This window comes from Bufo gargarizans, chromosome 3 (genome assembly GCF_014858855.1).
Source record: "Bufo gargarizans isolate SCDJY-AF-19 chromosome 3, ASM1485885v1, whole genome shotgun sequence".
Lineage (NCBI taxonomy): Eukaryota > Metazoa > Chordata > Amphibia > Anura > Bufonidae > Bufo > Bufo gargarizans.
The window spans coordinates 592,941,639-592,968,200 of NC_058082.1; the positions used below are offsets into that span (position 1 = coordinate 592,941,639).

Here is a 26,562-nt window from a genome sequence, read left to right on the forward strand (position 1 = left end):
CCTTTAGGGTCCATTCACACACCTGTGTGTTTTGCGGATCCGTAAAACACGGACACCGGCAATGTGCGTTCCGCATTTTGCGGACCACACATCGCCGGCGCAATTGTGGACAAGAATAGGACATTTCGGGAAGGGGATTGTGGACCCGGAATTGCGGACGTGTGAATGGAGCCTTAAAGAAGTTGTGCTGGGGTATAGGTCGTCTATCTGTTTGAGGTCTGACACCCACCACCCCTACTAGTCAGCTGTTTAAGGTCTCCTGCACACGACTGTATGGCTTTTTCAGTGTTTTGCGGTCCGTTTTTCACTGATCCGGTTTTTGTTTCTGTTCCGTTTTTCCTAGGGGTGCACCGAAATTTCGGCGACCGAAAATATCGGCCGAAAATGCACCTAATCCATTTCTGCCGATATTTGTACATATCGACCGAAAATAGCGGGGAGGGACTGGGAGGAGGAGCTGGGGGCCGGTGCGTTCACTGTGCTCCAGCTCCAGTAGTTATAAAATGTGTGCAATTAATAAGGATTCTATTCATGAGGCCCCCTCTGCAGTAGAACATTCAATATAGCCACATCCTACTCACAGGGCTGTTATCTTAATGCTGGCCGGCCGTGCACCCGAGCGGCAGCGGGGGGGGGGGGGGGGGGGGGGGTGGTGGTGTCTGAGGATGGCACTGTTATGGGGTGGGTGGGGTTCTGAGGATGGCACTGTTATGGGGTGGGTGGGGGTCTGTGGATGGCATTGTTATGAGGTGGGGGGGGTCTGTGGATGGCACTGTTATGAGGTGGGGGGGTCTGTGGATGGCACTGTTATGGGGTGGATGGCACTGTTATGGGGTGGGTGGGTAATATGATTTATTAAATTCATGAAAAAGAATTATTAATAAAATCATAAAAAAAAGTATTTTAAAAGTATTTGGGCAAAAAGGCAGTTTCGGTCAAGGGGTATCCTGAATTTTCGGTTTCGGACCAGAATTTTCATTTCGGTGCACCCCTAGTTTTTCCGTATAGCGTATACAGTAATTACATAGATAAAATTGGGCTGGGCATAACATTTTCAATAGATGGTTCAGCAAAAAACGGAACGGAAACGGAAGACATACGGATGCATTTCCGTATGTGTTCAGTTTTTTTGCGGACCCATTGACTTGAATAGAGCCACGGAATGTGATTTGCGGGCAATAATAGGACATCTTCTATCTTGAAACGGAAAGCATACGTATGCAATACATTCCTTTTTTTTTTTTGCGTAACCATTGAAATGAATGGTTCCGTATACGGAACGCAAAAAACGGGCAGTAAATGGGGGGGGGGGGAGAGAAACGGTCGTGTGCAGGAGGCCTAAGGAGGAGGCGGCTCTCCCTTGCAGTGGCGGTGTAGTGTAATTACAAGTGCTTCAAGTGAATGGAGCAAGGAATTACTCGGCACTTTCGAGACAATGGGCAGTGTAATGAAGAGGAAACGGTGCTAGCACTGCTGATCAGAGGTGGGATTGGGTATGTTTTAGAGATGTATTATATATTGTGTAGTGCTGTTGTATTTTGTATGTAGGAAAATAAAATCGCAGACAAGGATTGTTATATGAACAACCATTTTTATCTCTTAAGCCATTTTTCTAATGTTGTATTCTGCCCTTTAGGGTTTTTACCTCCTCCGGGGATGCCCCCTCCCATGACTCCTCCTGTATCTCTTCCTCCACCCATGTCTGGATTAGGCATACCAACTTGTAAGTGACTTCCTTTTTGGAACATCGGGGTTTATATTTTTTCTAATGTTCATAGAATTTGTTGGGTGATTTGATTATAAATTAACCATAAGTGTCCCCCTAGAAAGAAGGGTTTAGAAATGTATTTTATAAATTGCTTTATAGAGGAGACCAGAGCAGCACCTGCTGCCAGTGCAAACTGTTTATAGGAGCCTCCTGCGTTCTAGTGATTGTGGCAGACAGCGTTTAAAGAGGACCCAGACCTTATGAATAGAGATGAGTGAATGTCTCCCTGGCTGTGACTCTCTTCTGTGATTGGACTGAGCTACATCCAGGGAGAAAGACTCCTATCGAGAAACGGGGCAGTCTCCTTCCTGTACCAATTATATTCATTAGTATAACAGGCAGGTGAAGTGAATGGGGGCCCCAGCTAAGCGGCGCCCAGACACACTAGTAAGCAATATTTTACATCCATGAATTAATGCCCTACCTATTTCATAATGTCTGGACCCATGAAAGGTCCTCTTTAAACCAGTCACATACAGTACAGACCAAAAGTTTGGACACACCTTCTCATTCAAAGAGTTTTCTTAATTTTCATGACTATTAAAATTGTAGATTCACACTGAAGGCATCAAAACTATGAATTAACACGTGTGGAATTATATATGTAACAAAGTGTGAAACAACTGAAAATGTCATATTCTAGGGTCTTCAAAGTAGCCATCTTTTGCTTTGATTACTGCTTTGCACACTCTTGGCATTCTCTTGATGAGCTTCAAGAGGTAGTCACCTGAAATGGTTTTCACTTCACAGGTGTGCCCTGTCAGGTTTAATAAGTGGGATTTCTTGCCTTATAAATGGGGTTGGGACCATCAGTTGCGTTGTGAAGTCAGGTGGATACACAGAGCCACACAGAGTTCTAGCAGCAGACACATCTCTAGAACAACTGTTCAGAGGAGACTGTGTGAATCAGGCCTTCATGGGAGAATATCTGCTAGGAAACCACTGCTAAGGACAGGCAACAAGCAGAAGAGACTTGTTTGGGCTAAAGAACACAAGGAATGGACATTAGACCAGTGGAAATCTGTGCTTTGGTCTGTTGAGTCCAAATTTGAGATCTTTGGTTCCAACCACCTTGTCTTTGTGCGACGCAGAAAAGGTGAACGGATGGACTCTACATGCCTGGTTCCCACCGTGAAGCATGGAGGAGGAGGTGTGATGGTGTGGGGGTGCTTTGCTGGTGACACTGTTGGGGATTTATTCAAAATTGAAGGCATACTGAACCAGCATGGCTACCACAGCATCTTGCAGCGGCATGCTATTCCATCCGGTTTGCGTTTAGTTGGACCATCATTTATTTTTCAACAGGACAATGACCCCAAACAGACCTCCAGGCTGTGTAAGGGCTATTTGACCATGAAGGAGAGTGATGGGGTGCTGCGCCAGATGACCTGGCCTCCAGTCACCGGACCTGAACCCAATCGAGATGGTTTGGGGTGAGCTGGACCGCAGAGTGAAGGCAAAAGGGCCAACAAGTGCTAAGCATCTCTGGGAACTCCTTCAAGACTTTTGGAAGACCATTTTAGGTGACTACCTCTTGAAGCTTATCAAGAGTGTGCAAAGCAGTAATCAAAGCAAAAGGTGGCTACTTTGAAGAACCTAGAATATGACATATTTTCAGTTGTTTCACACTTTTTTGTTATGTATATAATTCCACATGTGTTAATTCATAGTTTTGATGCCTTCAGTGTGAATCTATGATTTTCATAGTCATGAAAATAAAGAAAACTCTTTGAATGAGAAGGTGTGTCCAAACTTTTGGTCTGTACTGTAAGTCATGTTTCTTATTTGTATTTGATAAGAATGGCAGATGAACAGTTATAGGTGCAATTCTGATAAATTTGATAGCATTCAGGCACTGATCTGCTGTATAAAATGAATACAGACTCTAGCATGGAAAGCATGATTCTTTAGTCCAAAGCGTTGACAAGCTGCAGATCAAGGGGCTTGTTGAAATCCAACATGTGAAATCCTCCTTTCTTCGGATACATGTCAGGAGGCTCCAATATACATTACACCGACGGCAGATTTTATTTGTCAGAAGGCTCCACCAACATTAATCTGAATATGGTCAGCCTTTACATCTTAAAGGGAACCTGTCACCAGGATTTTGTGTATAGAGCTGAGGACATGGGTTGCTAGATTGCCGCTAGCACATCCACAATACCCAGTCCCCATAGCTCTGTGTGCTTTTATTGTGTAAAAAAAACGATTTGATACATATGCAAATGATCCTGAGAGGAGTCCTGTCCCTGACTCATCTCAGGTTTATTTGCATATGTATCAAATAGGTTTTTTTTTTACACAATAAAAGCACACAGAGCTATGGGGACTGAATATTGCGGATGTGCTAGCTGCCATCTAGCAACCCATGTCCTCAGCTCTATACACAAAATCCTGGTGACAGGTTCCCTTTAGGCTGAGTTCACACGGGCGAGATTTCCGCGCGGGTGCAATGCAGTAGGTGAACGCATTGCACCTGCACTGAATCCTGACCCATTCATTTCAATGGGGCTGTGCACATGAGCGTTTTTTTTCATGCATCACTTCTGCAATGCTTTAAAATCGCAGCATGTTCTATATTCTGCGTTTTTCACGCAGCCCTGGCTCCATAGAAGTGAATGGGGCTGCGTTAATAACGCATTGCATCTGCAAGCAAGTGCGGATGCAATGCGTTTTTCACTGATGGTTGCTAGGAGATGTTGTTTGTAAACCTTCAGTTTTTTATCACGCGCGTGAAAAAAGCATCAAAACGCATTGCACCCGCGCGGAAAAAACTGAACAACTAAACGCAATTGCAGCCAAAACTGACTGAACTTGCTTGCAAAATGGTGCGAGTTTAACTGAACGCATCCGGACCAAATCTGTCACGCTCGTGTGAACTCAGCCTTAAAGGGTGACTAAATCTTTTTTTGAGAAAACAAAGCAGCAGAAGCACTGCTCAGAGCACTCTTGACTACTCTGAAAGTATATGGTATCTGTACGCCACACATTTGAAAAGCAGAGCTGATGAAAGCCAAAAGGGGAGTGTTCTGAGCAGCTCTTTTGCCAGTTATTTTCCTTTTCCAACAAATATTTAGTTACCCTGTATTCTGGGCGTGGGTGATCTTTAAACCTTAGGCTACTTTCACACTTGCGGCAGTGTGATCCGGCGGGTAGTTCCGTCGTCGGAACTGCCCGCCGGATCCGCCGATCTGCCGCTGACTGAAAGCATTTGTGAGACGGATCCGGATGCGGATCCGTCTCACAAATGCATTTCAAGGATGGATCCGTCTCTCCGCTTGTCATGCGGACCGACGGATCCTTCTTGTAAATTTTTCTCATTTTTACCGATCTGCGCATGCCGGAACGACGGATCCGGTATTCTGAATGCTGGATGCGGCGCTAATACATTCCTATGGGAAAAAATGCCGGATCCGGCGTTCAGGCAAGTCTTCAGTTTTTTTCGCAGGAGAGAAAACCGTAGCATGCTGCGGTTTTCTCTTTTGCCTGATCAGTCAAAACGACTGAACTGAAGACATCCTGATGCAAACTGAACGGATTACTCTCCATTCAGAATGCATGGGGATAAAACTGATCAGTTCTTTTCCGGTATAGAGCCCCTGTGACGGAACTCTATGCCGGAATAGAAAAACGCAAGTGTGAAAGTACCCTTAGTTGTTTGGCCAAGAGAGATTCCACCTGACCCCATGCCTTTGCACACTAAGTTAAGAATGCATATGTTCGCAGTGAGTGTCCAGACACATCTAGAAACGGCTTTAGGCATTATGCACACCATATTTTCGATCCATGTCCGATATGTATTTTTTGCAGATGCCACGCGGATGTCATCCATGTTCTGTCTGCATCCGTGCGGCTGTTTTGCAAATTATAGATCATGTCCTATTCTTGTCTGTTTTTTGGTACAAACCCCTCGGCGAAGCTAGAATAAGTGACTTGGTACGGGCTTAAACTGAATTAGTTGGTGATTTTATACAGTTGCTCTCCTTTTGAGGGTTACATTTATACTTGGAGCTTTGTGGATAACATTTGGTTTCTTAGCTGCAGCAGGTGCTTGTGCTTCATCAAATGACCCCGATGTGTCACAAGGAAATACTTTGTCTCTTGGTTCTGGAAGAGAAAATATTGACTCTGATGATGATGGAAAAGGATTTGGGCCACCTCCACAAGGAGGGCCAAATAATGTTCCTGGGCCAATGAACCCACATCATGGTAAGTCTTTCTTAAAATGCTTTGTCTATTGCTGTTATAAGTGGTCATTTGTTTTAGAAGTGCTTTACATAAGAATGATTTGTATCAGGTTGATAGCCACCTCCCCTCAGCATGTAGATTGTATGTTCATGCAGTTCTTCTCTTCATATAGTGTGTTTAAGGATTTTTCCATTTACATTTGGAGCTGACGTGAGCTCCATAGTGACATACTTTTGATAAACGTAGTGGTACTGAGCAAATACTGTGTGAGCAGAATGTGTATTAGATGTTAGATGGTGTAACCGTTTCATATTTAGTAAGGTTCATTATGTTCAAGTTCTGTCTTAGGAAGATTTGTTTTGCTGAATTGATATGTACTTGCTAGCAGAAGGATATACTTTCTCGGGGGTTGGGGCGTGAGACACTTCATAAATTTGTCTATGCTGAACACTGGGATTGGGGTCTTTTTGGATTGGCTTAAGAATGCACCACTCCTCCAAAAGGTTATCCACTTCCAGAGAGAAACGGATACATAGACCTGGGAAGCACAGTTCCTCCTGTGGGGGACATATTGCAGCAGTCTGCCATAGAGCTGCTGTGAGCGAAAGCCATTGCAATTTTTGGTGCTTGACACGATAAGTAAAGGGTGGCCCGCCAAAAAGTAGCCCCTCTCCAATATCTCCAAATCAAACTGCCTAATAGTAAATCTCTTGTTCATAGCAACCAAACAGAGCTCAGTTTTCATTTTTTCAGAGCATAGTACGAACTGAAAGCTGATCTCTGGTTGCTATGAGCAGCTAAGACAGATTTGTCATTAAGCAGTTTGATTTGGAGATATTGGGGGTGGCTACTTTTTCATGGGATCCTATATTAGCCTTCCATTAAGTGCAGTAACCATTTGGTGAGCAGTATTCTGCCTGTATTTCGCCAAAAAACCTTCCAACAAAAAGCATCATGCACTGTTTCCTTAGTGTTTAAACATGAAGCTTTAGTGCTAGCTGTTACGTCATTTATGTCAAAATATACCAAAGTCTGTGAGCCTGTAGATGAGACGAGCTACTTTTTGTATTATATTTTTTATTTTTTTATTTTTTTTGTTCAAAATTAAGCAGCAACTTTCTAAACCTCCTAAGTGTACTTAACCCATATGAGCCATGACCATTTTATATGATGAACAACTTGTGTGTTAAATATATGCCTCGATTTAAGGGGGTGAACATATTTATTGCACATATTTATTGCAGACGTCATGAAAAATTTAAATATTTACCATTTACATATTCATTTACATAGTACTTTACATTTACATAGTACTTTACATTTACATAGTACTTTACATTTACATAGTACTTTACATTTACATAGTACTTTACATTTACATAGTACTTTACATTTACATAGTACTTTACATTTACATAGTACGGTACTGCCTGGTTTTCAAATGTTTATTTAATGTCCATGTCCACCTACTGAGCTGATGGTGGACCCACATGCTCTTTCACACTCCCGACTGCCGGATCATGATTCCTATTCTCAGCGTAGGGATCCTTTTTGTCCACTGAACAGCAACCTATACAACTTGCGTTTACCCTGCTTGTCAGGGAAGGGGTAGAGCTTTGCGGTAGCACAGCAATATGCAGCAAAACTGAGAAGAAAACCTCTGAGGATTAACTCGTGCGCAAGCAGGTACTATGTTTTTATTTATTTTACTGCTGCAAACTCCATCATCCAATAATTACCTATTAGCAGGAAAACTTACTGGGGACTATATGGCTGCCAGAGGTGGAAGGAGACTGGTAGTGATGTGGCCCAGGAGGCAAAGTGCATGCAAGGGGTTTAGGGTTTAGTAGACATAAACAGAGATGGGTTTTACAACATTGCCCAGCATTCTGCTAATAGCACAGATTAGCATTTGTATGTGAGCACACAGAAGAAAATATAAAAAAATTGTGTTTATGGGGGGGAAACAGTTAATAGCCTTTAGAGATTTTTTTATTTCCGCTTGATTACTGACATAACCCCTTTGAAGGGGTATTCCAGTTACATTTAGCTATCCCCTATCCACAGGATAGGGGAGAACTATTAGATTGGTGGGGGTTCCTACCCCTGGGCCCCCACGATCACAAGAACAGTTGCCCCATAGCCACTGCAGCCCCCTGAAATGAACGGAGCGACAGGTCAGGCCTTCATTTCTATGGTAATTCTGGACATAGCTGAGCACCAACTCTGGTACTAGAAATGAATGGAGCAGCCATGTGCATGTGAGACTGGCCCCCTATCCTGTGAAGGACATAACGTAATGTAATTGAAATACCCCTTTAAGGATGTCTGAATGGGTAGGCACATTTCTCTGTGAACATCACAATTGGCAGATTATGGGTGAGTGTGTACTTAAAGGGAGTCTGTCATCTAATCTGAGCGTTTTAGACCGCTCAGATCAGGTTATAGACTCCTTTGCCCTCATTCCAATGTTGCCTTTATTGGTTATGTCCCTCGCCGAGATCTTCCAAAAAAGACTTTTATAACTTATGCTAATAAGGTTTGGCAATTGCCCAGGGGCTGTGTTACTGCAGTAAGTACCCATGCCCCTTGGAGATGTGTCCAGAAAACCACATCTTTCACCCCTCTGGCCCTCTCTCGTTTCCTATTACCTCCTCTCTCTCACAAATCTCGTGCCTGTTCCGCTCCACACTTGCCCTGCACCTGCGCACTGCTGTGCCTGTTATGGGCAGAGGAATAGGGAGTTGCACTGTCCATGCGCCGGTCCGTACCTCAAAATCCAGCCGGCGTAAGTAACCAGCTGCAGCAGAGGGCTGTAGTGAAGCCAAATTAGTGGCGGATCGGCTCATGCACAGTGCAACTCCCTGCTCCGTCGCCCATAATGGCCACAGCATTGCGCGGGGCAAGTGTGGAGCAGCGCAGGTGCGAGATTTCTGAGGGAGAGGAGGAGGTAATGGAAAACGAGGGCGGGCCAGGGGGATGAAAGAGGTGTGGTTTTCTGGACACATTGCCAAGGGTCATGGGCACTTGCTGCAGTAATGCCCCACCTGGGCATTTGCCGAACCTCATTAGCATAGGTTTTAAGTCTTTTTTGGAAGATCTCGGCAAGGGACAACAAATAAAAGCAACATTGGAATGAGGGCAAAGGAGTCTATAACCTGATCTGAGCGGTCTAAAACGCTCAGATTAGGCGGCAGACTCCCTTTAAAACTGTGTTCTTATTTCCATATAATTTTTATTACACACATACATAAATGTGGATTGAGTTTTAATATTAAGACACCTTTTAAACTTTACTCTGGAAGATTTAGCTTTATTTTTTAATTAATGATTGCCTGCATGCATCAAGTAGATGGTAAATGTTTAGTCTTAGTCTATACACCATCATTGGAAGTTCATGGCAAAGCTTATATAGAAGGTGCATTTATAGTAGGGCTGGGGACAGACTGTTATGTCTTGCAACTGCTTACATGTGAATGTCTACACTACATACCCCAATACGAGGACTACCTGAACACCGTACACTCTGCAAGCCATTGCATTAACAGAGCTTTAGCATGCAGGTTTACCTGTGACTGTTACTGGATTACATATAGGACTGTACTTAATATACTTTTATAATCAGAATCTCTCACTTTATTAGCTGGAGTGAGCACTAAGCCCATAAGGAAATAAGATTCCCTGCAGCCCAGAGTCCGCCGCTTCATAATCGGCATACAGGGCTATGTAAATGATAGCCTGCTTTCAGCTGATTCCCAGGTAATACCGCTCTCCAACAACTGATGGAAATGCTGTAAGTTTATTACCTAATGAAGATGCACATAAATGCAGGTGGCAGGTCTCTCCAGCTTTACAGAGACGCACTATAGCACAAGTATGTTCTGAAAAATCATGTGTTGACAAAACTGTGATTTCCACTTAATTTATAAATTGTACACCAAAGTCATTGGGAGGTAAACCTTTTTATCCATAGCAGATTTGGAGAGCATTTAAAGGGGTTGGCCCATGTGAGACTTTGGTGGCATATTGCTAGGATATGCCATCAATGTCAGATAAGTGCAGGTCCCACCTCTGGGACCCACCCCCATCTAGAGAAAGGGTCCCCCAAAGTCAAGGAGAGCACAAAGTTCATGCGTGGCATGTTCTCTATTCATCACCATGGAAGCTCTGAAAATTGCAGAGTGAGCGCACTCAGCAGTCTTCAGAAGGCCCACAGAGCCACCTCTCCATTCTGTACTCGGCTATTTTCAGAACACCCATAGCCGTGAATGGACGGTGGCTGCTCTCTTTTCACTCCAGGGGCCCTTTCTGGAGATAAGTGCAGGTCCCACGTCTGGGACCCGTTTCCTAATTTTAGCGATATGCCATCAATGTCCCAGATGGAAATAACCTTTAAGCTTTCAATAACCATTTTCTGTTGCTGGTCATGATTGTAGAGCTCATTGAAGCTCAGACTACTTCAAAAAAGATGAGCCATTATCAGTCCTGTCATCCAATTCTATGATTTTGCAACTTTTATTTTTCACATACACAAAAAAGTACAGATTTTTACAATCTTTTAATGAGACAATTTGTTCAATGCGTATGAGTCATAGCCATCACACACAAACACGTTCAGTTTTTGTGGAACACCTCAAATGTACATCTGTGCAGTGAACTACATCCTCCCGAGATAACAACTCGAAAGCTTGTGAGGTAATGTCAAGGAAACGGTGTACACCATTCCTATCTGTCTCAGAAGAGGATGCATGAGCTCCATAGCAGTGGTCCTGCTCCTACTGAATCATGCTGGACCAGGGGGTACTTGAGGGGCCAGCAATAATCAACAATATATGAACTTCTGAGACCTTGGTCTCTTCAGGTATCAACTATTAAACAGTATTGTACATTGTTGAGCACATAGGCCGTATTCTTCTGAGTGAAAAGGTAAGATTCGGTCACTGCAGAATTCATTGCATTTTTCAGGCGTCAGTCCATTCTTCGGAGATGCTGGCTAACCATTCTTGTTGGCTTCACTAGACACAATTAGTTTAAAACCTAGGCTTTACTCCTTTATCGTCCTTTCAATCTTTACATACAGGCTTCATATTGCACTGGTAATTTCCTTTTCCAGGAGGTGCTATATTAAGGCTTTTCTTATAGTGCTACTAGATGTCCTAGGAGCGCCTTCACCAGTAATTCAGATGTATTCTGTTTTCCCATTATTACTTCACACTGGTCTTACTAGGCACAGCTGCCATTAGCACATCTTTACAGTGTACCCATACATTGCGGCACAGCCACAGCACCATTTCATTTTGGATGCTGTACAGTAATATGTTGCATGTATTCTTCTAAAGTTTTGTACAGTTGGCCAGTAAATAGAAGATACATTTTTTTGTGAATCTTCAGATAGTCTTAAAAGATGCCTGAAGAAGAGGCCCAAATGGCCCTGAAATCTTGCAATTGTCATCTTTTCAGTTAGCCATTAGCCACTAAGGAATCTTAAAACATTTTTTCTAGTAAGGTTCAGGGTTTGAAATCATTAGGGCCTTGTCCACACCATAACTAAGCAACTGACTATATTGCCTTTTTTCCTTAATTTTCCTATATTTATTTGTAAATGAAACAACAATTTTATCTGCCATAGCTTGGGACAATTGCACTTTATTACTCCTAAGGATGTCATTTTGCACTATGTAATGTCTTGTTTTTAAATAAAAGTTGGTTCTAAATCTGTGCGTTGTGTAATGATTTTTAGTTGTGACCGATTGGAAACAAAAATCTCATTCCGTACACATAATAGGTGACTTTAATAAAATAAGTTTTGACCAGTTTTAAACGGCCATAAATCAGTATATTTCATCCACTATCTTTAAAGGGGTTCCCATCTTTTAATATTGATGACCTGTCCTCATATCATTGGTCAGCTGTTTTTTTGCTTGAGGCAGAAGAGTGGCTCAAGGTTACATTCAGATGAATTGGAGCTGGGCTGCAGTACCCTGGCATGGCCACTACACAATAGCTGGAACCTTCCTGCTCAGTCCACTTCTTCTTTGTTTCCAGGTCTGGTGGCTGAAAAAAAAAATAAGTGATTGGTTTTGATGACCTATCAGGGGGCACAGGTCATCAGTATCTGGAGTGGGAAACCACTTTAAAGGTCAGCTCAGAAACACCACCCCCAAACTAGAATAATGGTGAATAGTGTAAGTGATGTCAAATCTAGTTATGTAATTTTTATATTCATTCTCACTTTCATTCCGACGCTGTTCTCCGACAAACCAGCAGTAAAATGCATTGAGAGGACTCCTGAGCTCCCACACACAATAGAAAGGACTGAAGGAGGCGTCCTCTCAATGCGTTTTACTGCTGGTTTGTTGGAGCACAGTTTCGACTTGCAAGTGAGTATGAAGATGAAAAAAAATTACATAACCGGACTCTGCGTCACTAAAATCTAATTTAGTTTGAGGGTATTTTGGAGCTGACAGATTCCTTTTAAGCAGCCTAACAAATTACATGCATTAGGTCAAGTTATTATACAGGATACTGCCTCCCCTGTCTTCGTCTTCTCTGCACAGATAGATTTATTGGTTCTATGTACTATTTTCTGTTGGACACCCATAGGTGGGTGAGCACTATGTAACTGCTTTGTATATCAAACTTAATCTGCAAAGCAGACTTGTATCTGAATCAAGATTTCAAAAGCTGAATGACAATCACTCATGGTCACCAATACACCACTCATAGGGGATAACGTACTTAAAGGGATTCTGTCATCAGAATTTAGGCCTATAACCTAAACATATGGCGAGGTCCCTACTAATACACAGAATCCTAAAGTGACCTTATCAAATGCGCCTGTGGCTCTATAATCATATAAAACAGGTTTTATAACCTGTCACTCGCGTCAGAAATGTGTCCAAGGGGACGTCTCATGATGCAGGGTGCCCGGCTGCAGCCATCTCCTTTCGGTGCCCAGCACCGCCTTCTGAATTGAAATCGCCGCCCTCCCTTTCATTAGAGCCGCCTACCCCAGTTCATCGCCGCCTCTCTAACGTCAGCGCCGCCTCTGAAATCGTCCGCTCTCCTCAGGTTATACCTAGTGCGCACGCGCGGGTTCTGGCTGAGGAGAGCGGACGTTATAGAGGCGGCGATGACGTGAGGTAGGCGGCTCTAATGAAAGGGAGGGAATTCAATTCAGAAGGCGGCGCTGGGCACCGAAAGGAGATGGCTGCAGCCGGGCACCCTGCATCATGAGACGTCCCCTTGGACACATTTCTGACGTGAGTGGCAGGTTATAAAACCTGTTTTATATGATTATAGAGCCACAGGCGCATTTGATAAGGTCACTTTAGGATTCTGTGTATTAGTAGGGACCTCGCCATATGTTTAGGTTATAGGCCTAAATTCTGATGACAGAATCCATTTAAGTACAGAATATTAAGTATTTACATAAGAGAACAATTCTCTTCGATTTCCAAGCTAATTTACACGGCTCACGTGCCGCATTCTCTTCTACATTTCAAATGTAAATAACCCCTAAGTAAAAAATGAGAACTGACATGGCAGATGTCTTAGAAATACCTAACATTCAAAGTGGCAGATATATTCTAATATTGATGGCCTATCCTAACAGTAAGCAATTAATTTGGAAGAACCTGTTTTAACCCTCTTTAAATAGCCTTGCAGATTGACATTTACAAATTTGGTTCACAAACGTGTCGGGCACAAATTCCACATTGGCAGCAATTGTTGCACTCCATAAAGTATCTTCTGTACACCTTATTGTACTTGGTTCATCCAGAGAAGCAAATACTGCACCTGTTCCTGAGATTTTATTTTTAGGGGCTGAATTTTTAAATGGAGTGGATAGCAAACATGTTTTGTTAACTTTAAATGTTAAAACTAGGGATGAGTGAATCGACTTCGGATGAAATATCCTAAGTCGATTCGCATAAAACTTTGTTCTAATACTGTACGGAGCAGGTGCTCCATACAGTATTAGAATGTATTGGCTCAGATGAGCCAAAGTTATTGCTTCACGCAGTAACTTCATAAATTTGTACTGTAAAAACGAATTTCCCAAACTCTGGTTCGGTTCCAAGTGGTACCTTGGAACCGAACCCAATTTCGGGAAATGTTTTTTTTACAGTACAAATTAATTTATGAATTTATTGTGCGAAGCCCCTGCTCTGTACAGTATTAGAACAAAGTTTTATGCGAATAGACTTCGGGGGTTTCATCCGAAGTCGATTCGCTCATCCCTAGTCAAAACCATGGAACAACTTTAGCTTACGGGTGAAATCCATCCAAAACCGAGCCTGTTGCACCACTGCTGATTTAGTAAACTTTAGACTACCCAAGACTATCCTTTGTCACTACATGGAGAACTTACTCTGTGCTTTTTAATGTTGTAAGATTACTAATATCTTAGATGTTTTCTTGTACTACAAAACTGATGGCCTATTTTATGGATAGGTGGAGTACAGTATCCCCTTCAGGCTGCTCACTAGAAGAGGGTGAAAGAATAGGTAATTAATTTTGCAGTCCTGGAAAACCTCTGTATTCTGAAAGAGACTGCTCATTAAAGGGTTTGTCAGTGTTATATAAAAACTCAGGCAACATCTGTAAATGGTTTAAATTAACAAATAAATGGGCACTAAGTTATTTTCTTCCCTGTTTCTTCAATCACTGGGCTTCAGTCCTTCTGCTGTCGACATCAGTGTTCTTGGCTGTAGCGGTGTTCTTTCGTGCACAGGTCACCACTGCAGCAAATCTCTGGCCTCAGTTGTGCATGGGGCTTGTCTGCTGCAGCCAGAAAGAGCAATGGCAAGGGCTCAAGCGCAGGGTAGGATGTATCTGAGGGGAAAATGGCTAAGTATACATTCATTTGTTTTTTAGGCTATTGCAAGTGTTTTCCGAGTTTTTATAACTTGGACAACCTCTTTAATATGCATTCTCCTGTGTTATGAAAACTTGCTATTGCCTCAGTGCAAACTGCGATGGACACGCCAGAAACATTACAACATTGGAATCATGTCTTCTAGAAGATTTTCCTACCCCGGTGGTGCAATCCACTGCATTCACATGAACATTTGTGCACCTTCTATTCATAAATAACTAATTTATACCAAGAAAGTTTAGATCTTGATTTCAGTTACCAGATCTGCACAACGGTTTAATTTCAGGCTGTCACACAGGTCTCAAAAGCCAAACCAGTGTAAAGATTTAAAATGGACATTTGAGACCAAAATGTATCTTCTACTTAACCAGTTGGTAGCAAAGCATTTTTGGCCGATACTTAAAGGAGTTATGCCTTGATGTAAAAAATGAAAATCGGACATCCTATAGTACATGGCAATCTATTCAACAAAGCTAGGACCAGATCTGTACCTACAAAGGATCCAGAGATCTCCCCATTCATTGCTGCAATTGTTCTGCTAGATTCTATTCAGACTGGCTGCTCAGGGGTTGTCCTTTCCCTGTAACTGCCGCAGCTTCTTACAAAACAAATGGTGGCAGTTGAAGGAAGGAACTGAGTATGTGTGACCACCTCCGTGAGATGGACATCAAAATGAGGAAAGCCTTAGAAGTTTTTTTTTTTTTTCTGTCTTCTGTAAGATGGAAACCACCTAAGACTGTCTTTTGTTGCCTGCCTTGTTTGATGTCCCAGCAAAAGAAAGTTTCTCAATTTTATCAGATGGACTTAAAGGAACACAAGGTAGAAAATGCACAACACACATTTCCCAGCACTTTCCTTGATATGACACTATTATGGTTCATATTAGTTAAAATTTATATATGTGGTGCTACATCCTCTAGTATTAGCTGATTGGCAGGGGTCCGATTTAATAATAACCACGTGACCTAAGGATAAGGTCATCAATATTAAAGTCATGGAAGACCCTTTAATCCTTGTGTTCTCTGCAGGTTTTTTTTACAAGACTGTTTGTTTTTGCGACATGCTGGAAATCCTACAAACACTAGGGACCAATGTATCCCCTGTTTACTTGTATTTATAAGTTATTTTTAATTCTGACCTCAGAATCTGTTCAATTATGAATGGTTGACTCCATAAAATATGGCTAAGCCAGAACTTTGTGTGGTGATTAACTTCTCAATAGTGGGCCCAGGAAGTAAAACACTTGAACATTCAAAAGTGATGAGTAGTGGATTAAATCTTGCCGTAATTGGTACTTTTGTTAGCAGCGTATTAATGGAGGGGGTGCAGTGATTTAGCAATTTTGACATAAAATCTGCCTACAGTTGGACTCTCCTGCACACACCGCACAGGAGAATGGTATGCTGGTTGAGTAATATAATTACACAGACAAGGCCGCACTGTATAGCGAAAGACTAATCAGATCATGAAAATGGGGAGTAGTAGTAGCAGCAAGTTTAGCCATGATAAAACCATGGTTACTTTTACTGTTGGTCAGAGGATTGTCAAGTTTACTTGAAGAAACAGAAGTAAGTGCACATTTGAAATTCGCTGTTGGATTTGCACAAGGGGAGTGTGGTGTCAAGTGATGCACTCTGCTTACCGCAGATGGGGAACACCTCCCCTGGTAAGTAGCAATGATGTACTTTTCAAAACTGCCTCAAGATTTTGGCAGTAATTACTAAATGAGTTTAAATGCCCCCTAAATTAGTTTTATATGTGACCAACGTTTGTGTAGTAGGATGCTGTCTAATAGGGATAATACAAGGAGTAAGATGTCTCTATTGGTATTAAAATCTAATAATGGACCAGGAGTAATATGTGAATTTTTTTTTTAAACAATTTGCTGTCTTAGGCTAGTTTGACACTAGCACTTGTCAGATCTCTGTGTTCAGCATTGCCGGAGGCTAAATGGATGCCGTCCAGCTCCATCCTCTATAATGAGGACCGGGCGGAGATCCGGCTGCAAGCAGCGGTATTTGTCCTGCCGATTCTCAGCAGATTTGCCACCTTGTGGCCAGGTCTCCACTAGTCCAATTATAGTTAATGGGGGCGGATGGCATTCCTGTAGTTTCTGGCAATGCTGGATACAGATAGCGTGCAGAATGTTCCCGCTGAAACAGCCTATCGGATCTGACTAGTGCTTGTGTGAAACTAGCCTTACCATGGCCAGAGACACATGAGTGAGTTCAATCTCATCCACATGCTGTGTAAAAATAAAAAAAAACGAGTTGTCCCAGAGTTTTCAAGTCATGCTCTATCCTCCGCATAGACTGTCACTATCTGATCAGCAGGTGACCAAAATACCACGCCTCATCTAATCAGCTGTTCTGCAGTTGTGTTGGTGCTACACTGCTCACTCCAGTACTCAGTGAATGGAGCTGTGTAGTTGCAGATAGTCTGCAACAGCTAATTGGTGGGATGCCTTACCCCATTGATCCAATAGTGATGACTTATCCTGTGGATAGGCCACCCCTTTAAATTGAATTGCAGCATGCTAATTTACACTGTGGCGATCTACTGTAGATTTCACCCTTTACGATGCATAAGGTAAAATGAAACTCACAATCCACAGGTAAACATCTGCCGTTTAGGCTACTTTCACACTAGCGTTTATATTTTCCGGTATTGAGATCCGTCATAGGGTCTCAATATTGGGGGAAAAACGCTTCCGTTTTGTCCCCATTCATTGTCAATGGGGAAAAAATTTAACTGAACAGAATGCTCCAAAATGCTTTATGTTCTACTACCGGAGATCAAACCGCAGCATGCTGCAGTTTGCTTTCCGTCCTGGAATGCGGAGCACAATAGAAAACGGATCCATCCCCCAGTGACTTTCAATGGAGTTTATGACTGATCCGTCTTTGGCAATGTTAAAGATAATACAACCGGATCCGTTCATAACAGATGCAGATTGTTGTATTATCAGTAACTGAAGTGTTTTTGTTGAACCCTGTCGGATCCAGCAAAAACGCTAGTGTGAGAGTAGCCTTAGTCGCAAATTTCAATGCAGGAATGTATCATAATCCACAGCATAAATTCCACATTATGTAGATGTAATCTTAATCCACCATAAACACCCATGTGGGTTAACCATATTTATCACATTGGTTCAGTTTCAGCGATAAATTTGGTGCCAGTAGACACTTTAGTCTAACGTTATACTATCACTTGCTTTACGACAGAATTTTTACACCACCATTATGGAGCAATTTGATCGCGAAGTGGTGCATCTTATGCCACACCACTTTCAGGCAAGCCATACTCCCTTGGTGAGCTAATCATTGTGGATTTTTCTTAAACCAGATGTGCCTAATTTGCACCAAATTTTTCCATAATTTGACATCTAGGTACACTCAGATTAGTAGTTGAAGACTATAGTTTCTATAGTGACAGTAAGGAAAAGAACACCGACTTATTTCTCCATATAGGTATGTGATATTTTTTTCTGTACATGCTTTGTAAATGTAAAATTGTAAAGTTTAGATAGTTCCAAATCACTTCATTGGTATCTACTGCAGAACTCTACAGTCCCATCTCACTGTGGAAATGTGAAAGCATACCTAACCTTTCATTAATCAATAGAACGCCGTGTGTACATGAGGAATAACTTTCCGGACATTATTGCTTGTGGCTGGTATATTTTTTAGCAGTCTTCTCCCCTGTATACTAGATCTTTAGGTTGTAGTTCTGCCTGACCCCCAGCCACTGCACACAGAAAGTAGAGGAGAACATACTTCCTAACTTTCTCACACACTCAGAAGCAGCCTCATGGTCATGGAGGACATTACAGAGAAGTACTGACCTGTTAAGATTTGATTAATGGACTTGGGCTGATATATAAGCTGCAGCACTCTGTGGTGTCTCTAATAGTCAGATCTTGATCACTCATCCTATCTGCATAGGCTTGTATGGGATGATGAAATCTTATTCAGTGAGGTGGTCTGTCCTGTATAGTTTGAGGAGGAATTTCACAGCGCAAAGCTTTTAGCAAGGGAGGTTCTCTTAGGCTGAGTTCACATCAGCGTTCAGCCTTTCCGTTATGGGAGCAGGGAAACGGAAAGGACGGATTCGGCATATAACTGAGCCGAACGGAGCCTACAGACCCCTTGGACTATAATGGGGTCTGTTAGGTTTACGCTCAGAAGATGATTTTGGAGCAGAGACAAAAGTATTTCATGCAGGATTTTTATCTCTACTTCAAAAATCTTCCTCTGGGCGGAAACCTAACGGACCCAATTATAGTCTGTGGCCTCTGTTCGGCTCCGTTTTGTGCCGAATCCGTCCTTTCCATTTTCCTGTGCCTATAGCTGAGTAGGAGAACGGAAAGGCTGAACGCTGATGTGAACTCAGCCTTATAACAAGAGAACTACATATGTATCTCTGATAAGATATTACAAAGTTTTTTTTATGGTCGCTTTTGCTGCTGATTTATTTAAAGTTCAGTGAAACATTAACTTGTCTCCACAAAGATATGTCCTTCCATCTGTTTTTCATCTTAAACATAAGTAATGCTTCCCTTTTCACATGTTCTGGGATCCATTACCATACTTGAAAGGATATACTAACATTGATCCACCCATGTCGCGTTTATGTCATACTTTTAGGCTAGGCTGAGACCTAGTGCTGCTGTATGGCAGAGTGATTACATTAGTCGACTGCTTTAGCTGTGCAAGCAGAACTTGCAGGGATTGGACTCTGTAGCTCAAAAAACTGCTATTTTGTTCATCAAGGAACATGTCGCAGGAGCAGGTAAAGCAAGACTTTGAGACTTTTTGTACAAGGAATCCACTAGGGTTAAACTGATGCACTGTGAGCCTGACATGGGGGGATATAGAGTGAACTGTAGTGAAACCTGATAAATTTTAGGTTTTGAATGAAAGATGAGTTTTTATGACCCTCAGGATCTCTCTAAACTTGTCATGCTATGTTTATTAGTCTGTTTATTCAGATTTAAAGGAGATCTGCCTCGATGATTGAAGTTACAGGTCATAAGCATTAGTTTGTTTTTATCATGTAGTGTTATCAGGGAGACCTTACGTGGGTTCACCAAATACAAAAGGATCTACTGACCAGTTTTGTATAGCAGCAGTAAAATATTTTAGTAATTTTTTTTTAGCACCAGGGCTTCTTGACTTCTCTGCACCATACAGAAATACAAAATCATCAGTATCTAAATTGGGCTAAACTCATGTTGAGGTCACATCTGTGTTCGGAATACCATCATAGAAGCAGAAATCCGGAATTCAAGATGTGATGGATCTGTCACTTGATGGACACACAAGGAGCATGATGAACCCAATTAATTTACAATCTGTTAGATTGTCGTTCTGGTACATATAATGGAATCCATAGATGAGGCTGCAACACACATGTGAACATAGCCCAAGAAGTGGACATAAAATCTTTTTTTCAATGTATATTAGATTAGTTTTTTGTAGGCATGGGTGTGCACACGGTAGAGACAGACCATTTCTAGGGAAAAGGTTTAATCCTTGTAGGTCCCGTCCTCTTTGATACTGGAGCAAACACAATGTTCTTCTGTGGAGTGAAACACCTGCACCATAATAGAGGCAGTTTTTTAAGTTTGCCATGGGCCTTCGTCTCCTATGTATGCCTCTGCTGGTAGGTAGTCTTTAAATCTGTGTAATCTAGCACCTTCTTGTGTGTCAGGTATTCATGTACCCTGCACATAATTCAAACTTTCAGCCTAATTTTTAAAGAAACCATAGTGGGATCATTCAGGTGAATGCCTTTGAATTCTAGGAGTATTTGAGAATTTGCTACCACAATACACACTATCTGACCAACTACTGGCTTATTACATGTAAGTGATGTTAGTTTATTGCAATCTGTCAAAATAAGCTGGAGAACAGAAAAATCAAGTCACGCAGAAGATGAAGTGGAACAGTGAAGTGGTCAATATCAATGGGTAACTTATGTTTTCATAGCGGACACTGGTCATAAACACTGCTTTTCTCCGGGTTTAAGGTTTTTAAACATGTTTTTAAAATTTCTTCCGTATATTTAACTTGCTTCCCTTGCAATCCAACATCTTTTGAGACCACACCGTATCTGCCGTTAGGCTCTGATTATTCTTCTGTCGTTTTCTTTTTTAAACTCGTTTTATTGAAGTTTAACAAGAAAGGCATGTTGCATCAGAATGATTCAGGGGTAAATCCCACGCAGGGGATACATTAATAAAACAATACTGTTCGGTAGTCTTGCAATAGGTCTGGAAAGAGCTCTCTTCTCAGTCAGCATCAGAAGACCGTATGAGCAATGAGACAACAGTTCAGGACTTAAGGTCCTCATATTAACATACATCGGACACAGAGTGCAAACAAGCATTATGCAATGTCAAAGGAGATGCACACCACTCTACTGTCATTGTTCTCCTAAATTATTTAATTTGAAGTAGGGAGACCGGTTGTCTAAAGTGGGATTTTCCTTATAAATGTAATTTAAGGGCTTATGCACACTGTTTTGATCTCTGCAAATCACTGATCCCAGTTGTGTGCATGCTGCCATTTTTTGGCCATCATCTGCCATCCTTGTCTGCAAAATGGACATGAATGGGACATATTTGATTCATTTTGTGGGGCTGTGGAACAGATGTGCAAATGTGGACAGCACACATTCTGCTGTCCACATCTCTTGTGTTCCCATTGAAATGAATGGGTCCGCATCCAATTCATATAAAATGCGGATCGGTTGCGCACCAAAAGTACGGTCGTAAGCCCTTATCTGCAGTAAAGGTGGCAATACATATTACATGGACATTGGCTGAACTTTCTGATTCTGGCAGGATGGAAAACCATTTACCGTAATGTGTATGGAGGCATCCCAGTTTCCATACAACAGCAGATTTCAGAGGTAAGGAAGAAGCCATTGCTTATTCCTCTTTTTCCCCATTGAGAACCCATAACCTCTCAACATAGTGTGTATGGAGAGGGAACTTGAGGAACAGTTGTTGATGAGCATTCTTTTGGCCCAAGGCTATGTAAGTTTTATGACTGCAGCTTAGTTTTTGGAACATAATTTTTTCTCTGTAAAAAAATAGCAAAGGAAAAGTGTGTGCAAATGTATGCCCTTCTTGAAAATGGTCGCATTACATCAATACCTTTTTGTTTGCATATTTACATTTTAAGAAGAATTATCCGATTTTCAAGCAAGTCCAAAAAGTCTTGCTGCGTGATCCAGTGGACTCATGAACATTAAGTTTGGCTAGTGTTGAGGAAGGCCTTTAGTTGCTTAAAGTTTACCTTGGGTTCCTTTGTGACCTTGCGTACTATTACACATCTTACTCCTGGTGTGATCTTTGTTGGTAATAATGGCCTTACATTTTCTCCATTTATACACAATCTGCCTAAATCAGGATTAGTGGAGGACTTGTTTCAGAATTTGGTGCCCCCTAAAGGCACAAACAAGATTTAAGGTGTCCCGTGAAAAATGTCAAATGCGTGTAGGCTGGCTCAGAAATTAATTTACAGTTAGGCCCCATGCCAAAACGGAAAAACTGGCCTGGTAAGGAAGTGGGTGAACATTCCGGTAATGACTCACTTAATGTCGTAGCTATTAGAGATGAGCAGTTTGATTCTAAACAGATTCAATTCTACTTGAATTTTGTAACAAAAAAAAAAAAAATTCCAGTTGCATCCAAATTTTGGGTTATTCGATTCAGGCAAATTTTGCAGATAGGAATTGTAGAAAAAAATAAATTCTGGAGGCGCACACTTTTTCGACTTGTCTGTATAGACAGTGTATCGCACTGGGTGTACATGAATGGAAATCAGATGTCAGAAAATAAAATAGCCTTACCCATGTGTACAGTGTAAGGCCTCTTGCATGCGGCCCGCATACGACGTTTCCGCAATACACGGGCACTGGCCCGTGTGCACTCTGCATCACGGATGTGGACCCATTCACTTGAATGGGTCCGCAATCACGGAGATGCGGATCGGAAGCACTACGGAGGGCTTCTGCGTTTCTGTCCATGCCTCCACACTCCAAAAAAATAGAACTTGAATGGGTCTGGATCTGTCCCTGCCGCAGCACGGATGTTACCCATGCATTGGGGACTTCGAATTGCAGTCCCCAATGCATGGAATGGACCCACAACGGCCATGTGCAAGAAGCCTAACGACCCTGACTAATCTAAGCCTCCAGATAGAGCAGTCATTGAATCACCTACCATCTAATCACAATGAGAGGTCTCTGCTGACCTTGTCCTAGTTTATACAGCAAAACTGAAAAGTGGGCTACGGGGAAAAAGGAAGTGTTAGCCTTGCTCTGTTGCAGTGTTATAAGAACTTTTTGTTTTGAATACGCAGAAAAAAAATATTTTAAGGTTAATCATAAAACCCATATCTAAATAATGTGTAATTTAGTAATGATGCAGTCTATTTAAAGGGGCTATCCCACAAATAATATGTCTGGAGTAATGCACTGTGCGCATTGTAGTCAGCTCGCTATGCCCTTCCTTGCATCAAAAAATAGTCCCTCGCATACAGCCCTACCGATTCTGCTAATAGCACTATGGCATGTATTCCCCCCCCCCCCCCCCCCCCCCCCCAATTTCATTCTACAATGTCTAGAGAGAGGTAGCTATATACCTCTATAAATTTAGAAGTAGGAATGAATGAATAAGATGTGTCTCGGTTGCTTCGCTATGAGATCACTTTGGGGGGAGGGAGCAGGGAGGCTACAAAGCATGTCGGTCCACCACTGAATAAAGTGAATGTGAAACAGAATTTTGGCCATGGCAGAAAGTTGTAATGGACATAAAAAAATAACTCGTTTTATTGCAATGATGCTTCATTCGATATGCCTTTTTATAGTAATACTTTTTCTGGGGTAACACCTATAATTGGTTTGGCATCTGCCAAAACAACTTCATTAATAGCATATGGGACGTCTATGAGTTTGCTGTGCCATTGTAAGTTTTGAATTTTGTATTATCTTGCATGAATGTTTTTTGTTTTGCAAAAATTTGATTTTTCGTATCGTGTTATTCTCAGCTTTTTATTTGAAAGCCTTTATAAAAAGTTAAGGGTTCACTGGGATTTATACATTGATGGCTTATTCTCAGGATAAGATAATCGAAATGAGATCAGCTTGAGTCTAACTCCTGGTACCCCTGCTAATCAGCTGTTTGAGGAGGCCGCTGCTTTGGTGAGCTTCACGGCTTACTAAGCACAGCGCCGTACATTATATAGTGGCTGTGCTTGGTACTGCAGCTTAGCCCCATTCACTTAAATGGGGCTGAGCTGCGCCGAGGCCAGGTGACTGATGAATGTGATGTTACATGGCCTCAGAAGAGGCTCAAATGGTCTTGGAGTACCGTGGCCACCTGATCAGTGGAGGTCCTGGGAGCTGGACCCCTGCCGATCTGATATTGATGACCTATCCTGAGGATAAGCCATCAATATGTAAATACCCGAACACTTCTTTAAATTCAGACAAAAAGTTATTCTGGTTTAAAGGCAGATGACACAAGGAAGTGGTTTCCAAAGAGGCAATGTGAGTGTTACTAGGTCATATATTTAGATTTGCTAGTTTTTTATTTATTTTAATTTTTGCTTCCTGGATCTGTGGATTTCCTGCTTAAGATCTGTTGAATAGGAGTCAGTCTAACTGACCAGAGAGGTGCTGCAGTGACAACAGGTGAATGTGGCAAAATGGTTTTACATTGCCATGAATGCGCAAATATAGTCAACTGTCCCCTGTAGCTTACTTGGGCATGATGGTATTAGCATTGTGCTACTTACAGTTTCAGTTGACTAAGTAAAAATACTGAAAGCATGGTTAAAACAACTTGCTAAGTTTTGAAGACGTGTAAAGACTTAAAATAGGATATGACTGTTAAATGCCAGAGCTCTAAATATCAGAATCACAATTATTTTTTGATCCAAAAAGTCATACGTTTATCATTACCATTTGATGTAGAAGAGTCGTCATACGATGTTGAGGTCTTGTGATACATGAACAGAGTAAATATTGTTTGTGTGGGACAATTTACAATGGACTACATTGACTATAACAAGAAAACACCATGATGTGTGATCCTGCGTTAATTTAGTTTTTTTCTTCACTATTGTTTTGCTCAAGGACCTACGGGCTGTTCATTTCTGTAGACTGTAGCTTCACTAAGGCCTGTATTACACTGCCCAATTGCTTACCAGCGATTATCTGGCAGTGTAATTCTGCCGCTAATGAACGAGCAAACGCTTGTTCTTCGGGCAATACAAATCTTTTGACATGTAAAAAAAATTATCGTTTGCAGGCGGTAGATTGTGGTTTTTAATAACGATCTGCCGCTGCCACTATACAGCATGGGGGGCGAGTGATGGCATAGCGATTGCTCCTCCCCTTGCTGCGGAGATCATCGCTGCATGTAATAGCAGTGGGCTCCTCCTATAGGGAGCAGGTGATTGCCGGGAGGGAACGCTTCCCTCACAACAATCATTTGCCACATTGGGCTGTTTAATACAGCCTTAGAACTCTTCAGGTGCCTTTCGGTTTTGACAACCAGAGGTAACTATGGGTGGGTGGGGGGAGATGGGGTAACAGAGACCATTCCAAGGAGCCTAAAGGACCAAGTAATATGAAAAATATGGTTTCCATATTGTAAAGGGGCGGGGGGGGGCAAGAGATTTGTGTAGCATGTTGCTGAGTCTTGAAAATAAATACTTTGTGCAGTAACTGCACTTGGGGGATTCATAAGTGCTCGGAGGTGCTGGTGTGGTTGGATTTTTAAAGCTAGCCATGCATTTGAGATAAGTTAACCTGAGTAGTCGATTCTAGCCAACTGTCTTATGAAAAACTAGCAGGAACAGATGGCCTACGGCAGACTCCTGACTGCCGTGTTTGGCTGAATTCAGCTGTTCATTTGTCATTGTGCTCAAGGACCATAGACTCAGGGTGTTTTTTTATTTATTTATTTTTTGTTTTTTAAGCTGACTCCCTTGTGGGCCAATGTAGTCTTTGTTGCTTTGTTGTGGGATAGTACGTACAAATGATCCCATGGATGACTGACTGGCTGCAGTGCAGCCGTTCATTGTCTTAAGTGCATGGGCATCTTTAGATATCTGACAGCTATTTCCAAACAGGTCTGCGTTCTTGTGTTCTCTCTAGGCAGAGTGTAGTAAGCTAACGCCGTACATCTCTAGCAGTAGCTGATCTGTCAAGGATTGGGACTGTTGAAACCAAATGTGGCTGACATTTGTCATTGGGAGAACCCCACCACCACCCATACACATTAGATGATTGTCCAGTCCTCCTGAAATTGGCAAGTTCGTTCGACATGTGTGATGCCAGCCTAAATATTTTAGTAAACGTGTTCTAGTGGTTTTGTCATAATGAAATTAGGTGCTTTCATAAATCTTGGATAGACAAAAGAAAAATCTTCAGGTGGAAAATAAACATTAAATATCTCCTGTTAGCCTATCCCCTTTTTAATATGCTACATCAGCTATCAATATGTGATCGGCAAACAGCTCTCTGTCCCCCGTCTCCCTCATACGCATAAGTGATCTGTTGAGCCAGAAATGTATTTTTATTCATTGGGGACAGAGGAGAAAGCCGCTGGCAGACTTTTGGTGGCATCCCTGCAAGAACAAAATAATCTGGCAAACATTCATTTAAAAACCCTCCTTTTACCACCTTACACTGTCAGCCGAACCCA

The 26,562-nt window shown here is 42.0% G+C and overlaps 1 protein-coding gene across 1 annotated transcript in view; it reads left to right on the forward strand.

Annotated features, from left to right (window-relative positions):
- SCAF4 (SR-related CTD associated factor 4) overlaps positions 1-26,562 on the forward strand; it is a 120,083-nt gene that overhangs the window by 76,497 nt on the left and 17,024 nt on the right. Inside the window, 2 exon segments of the mRNA XM_044284401.1 lie at positions 1,637-1,723; positions 5,807-5,977. Coding sequence (XP_044140336.1) covers positions 1,637-1,723; positions 5,807-5,977 — 258 coding nt within the window.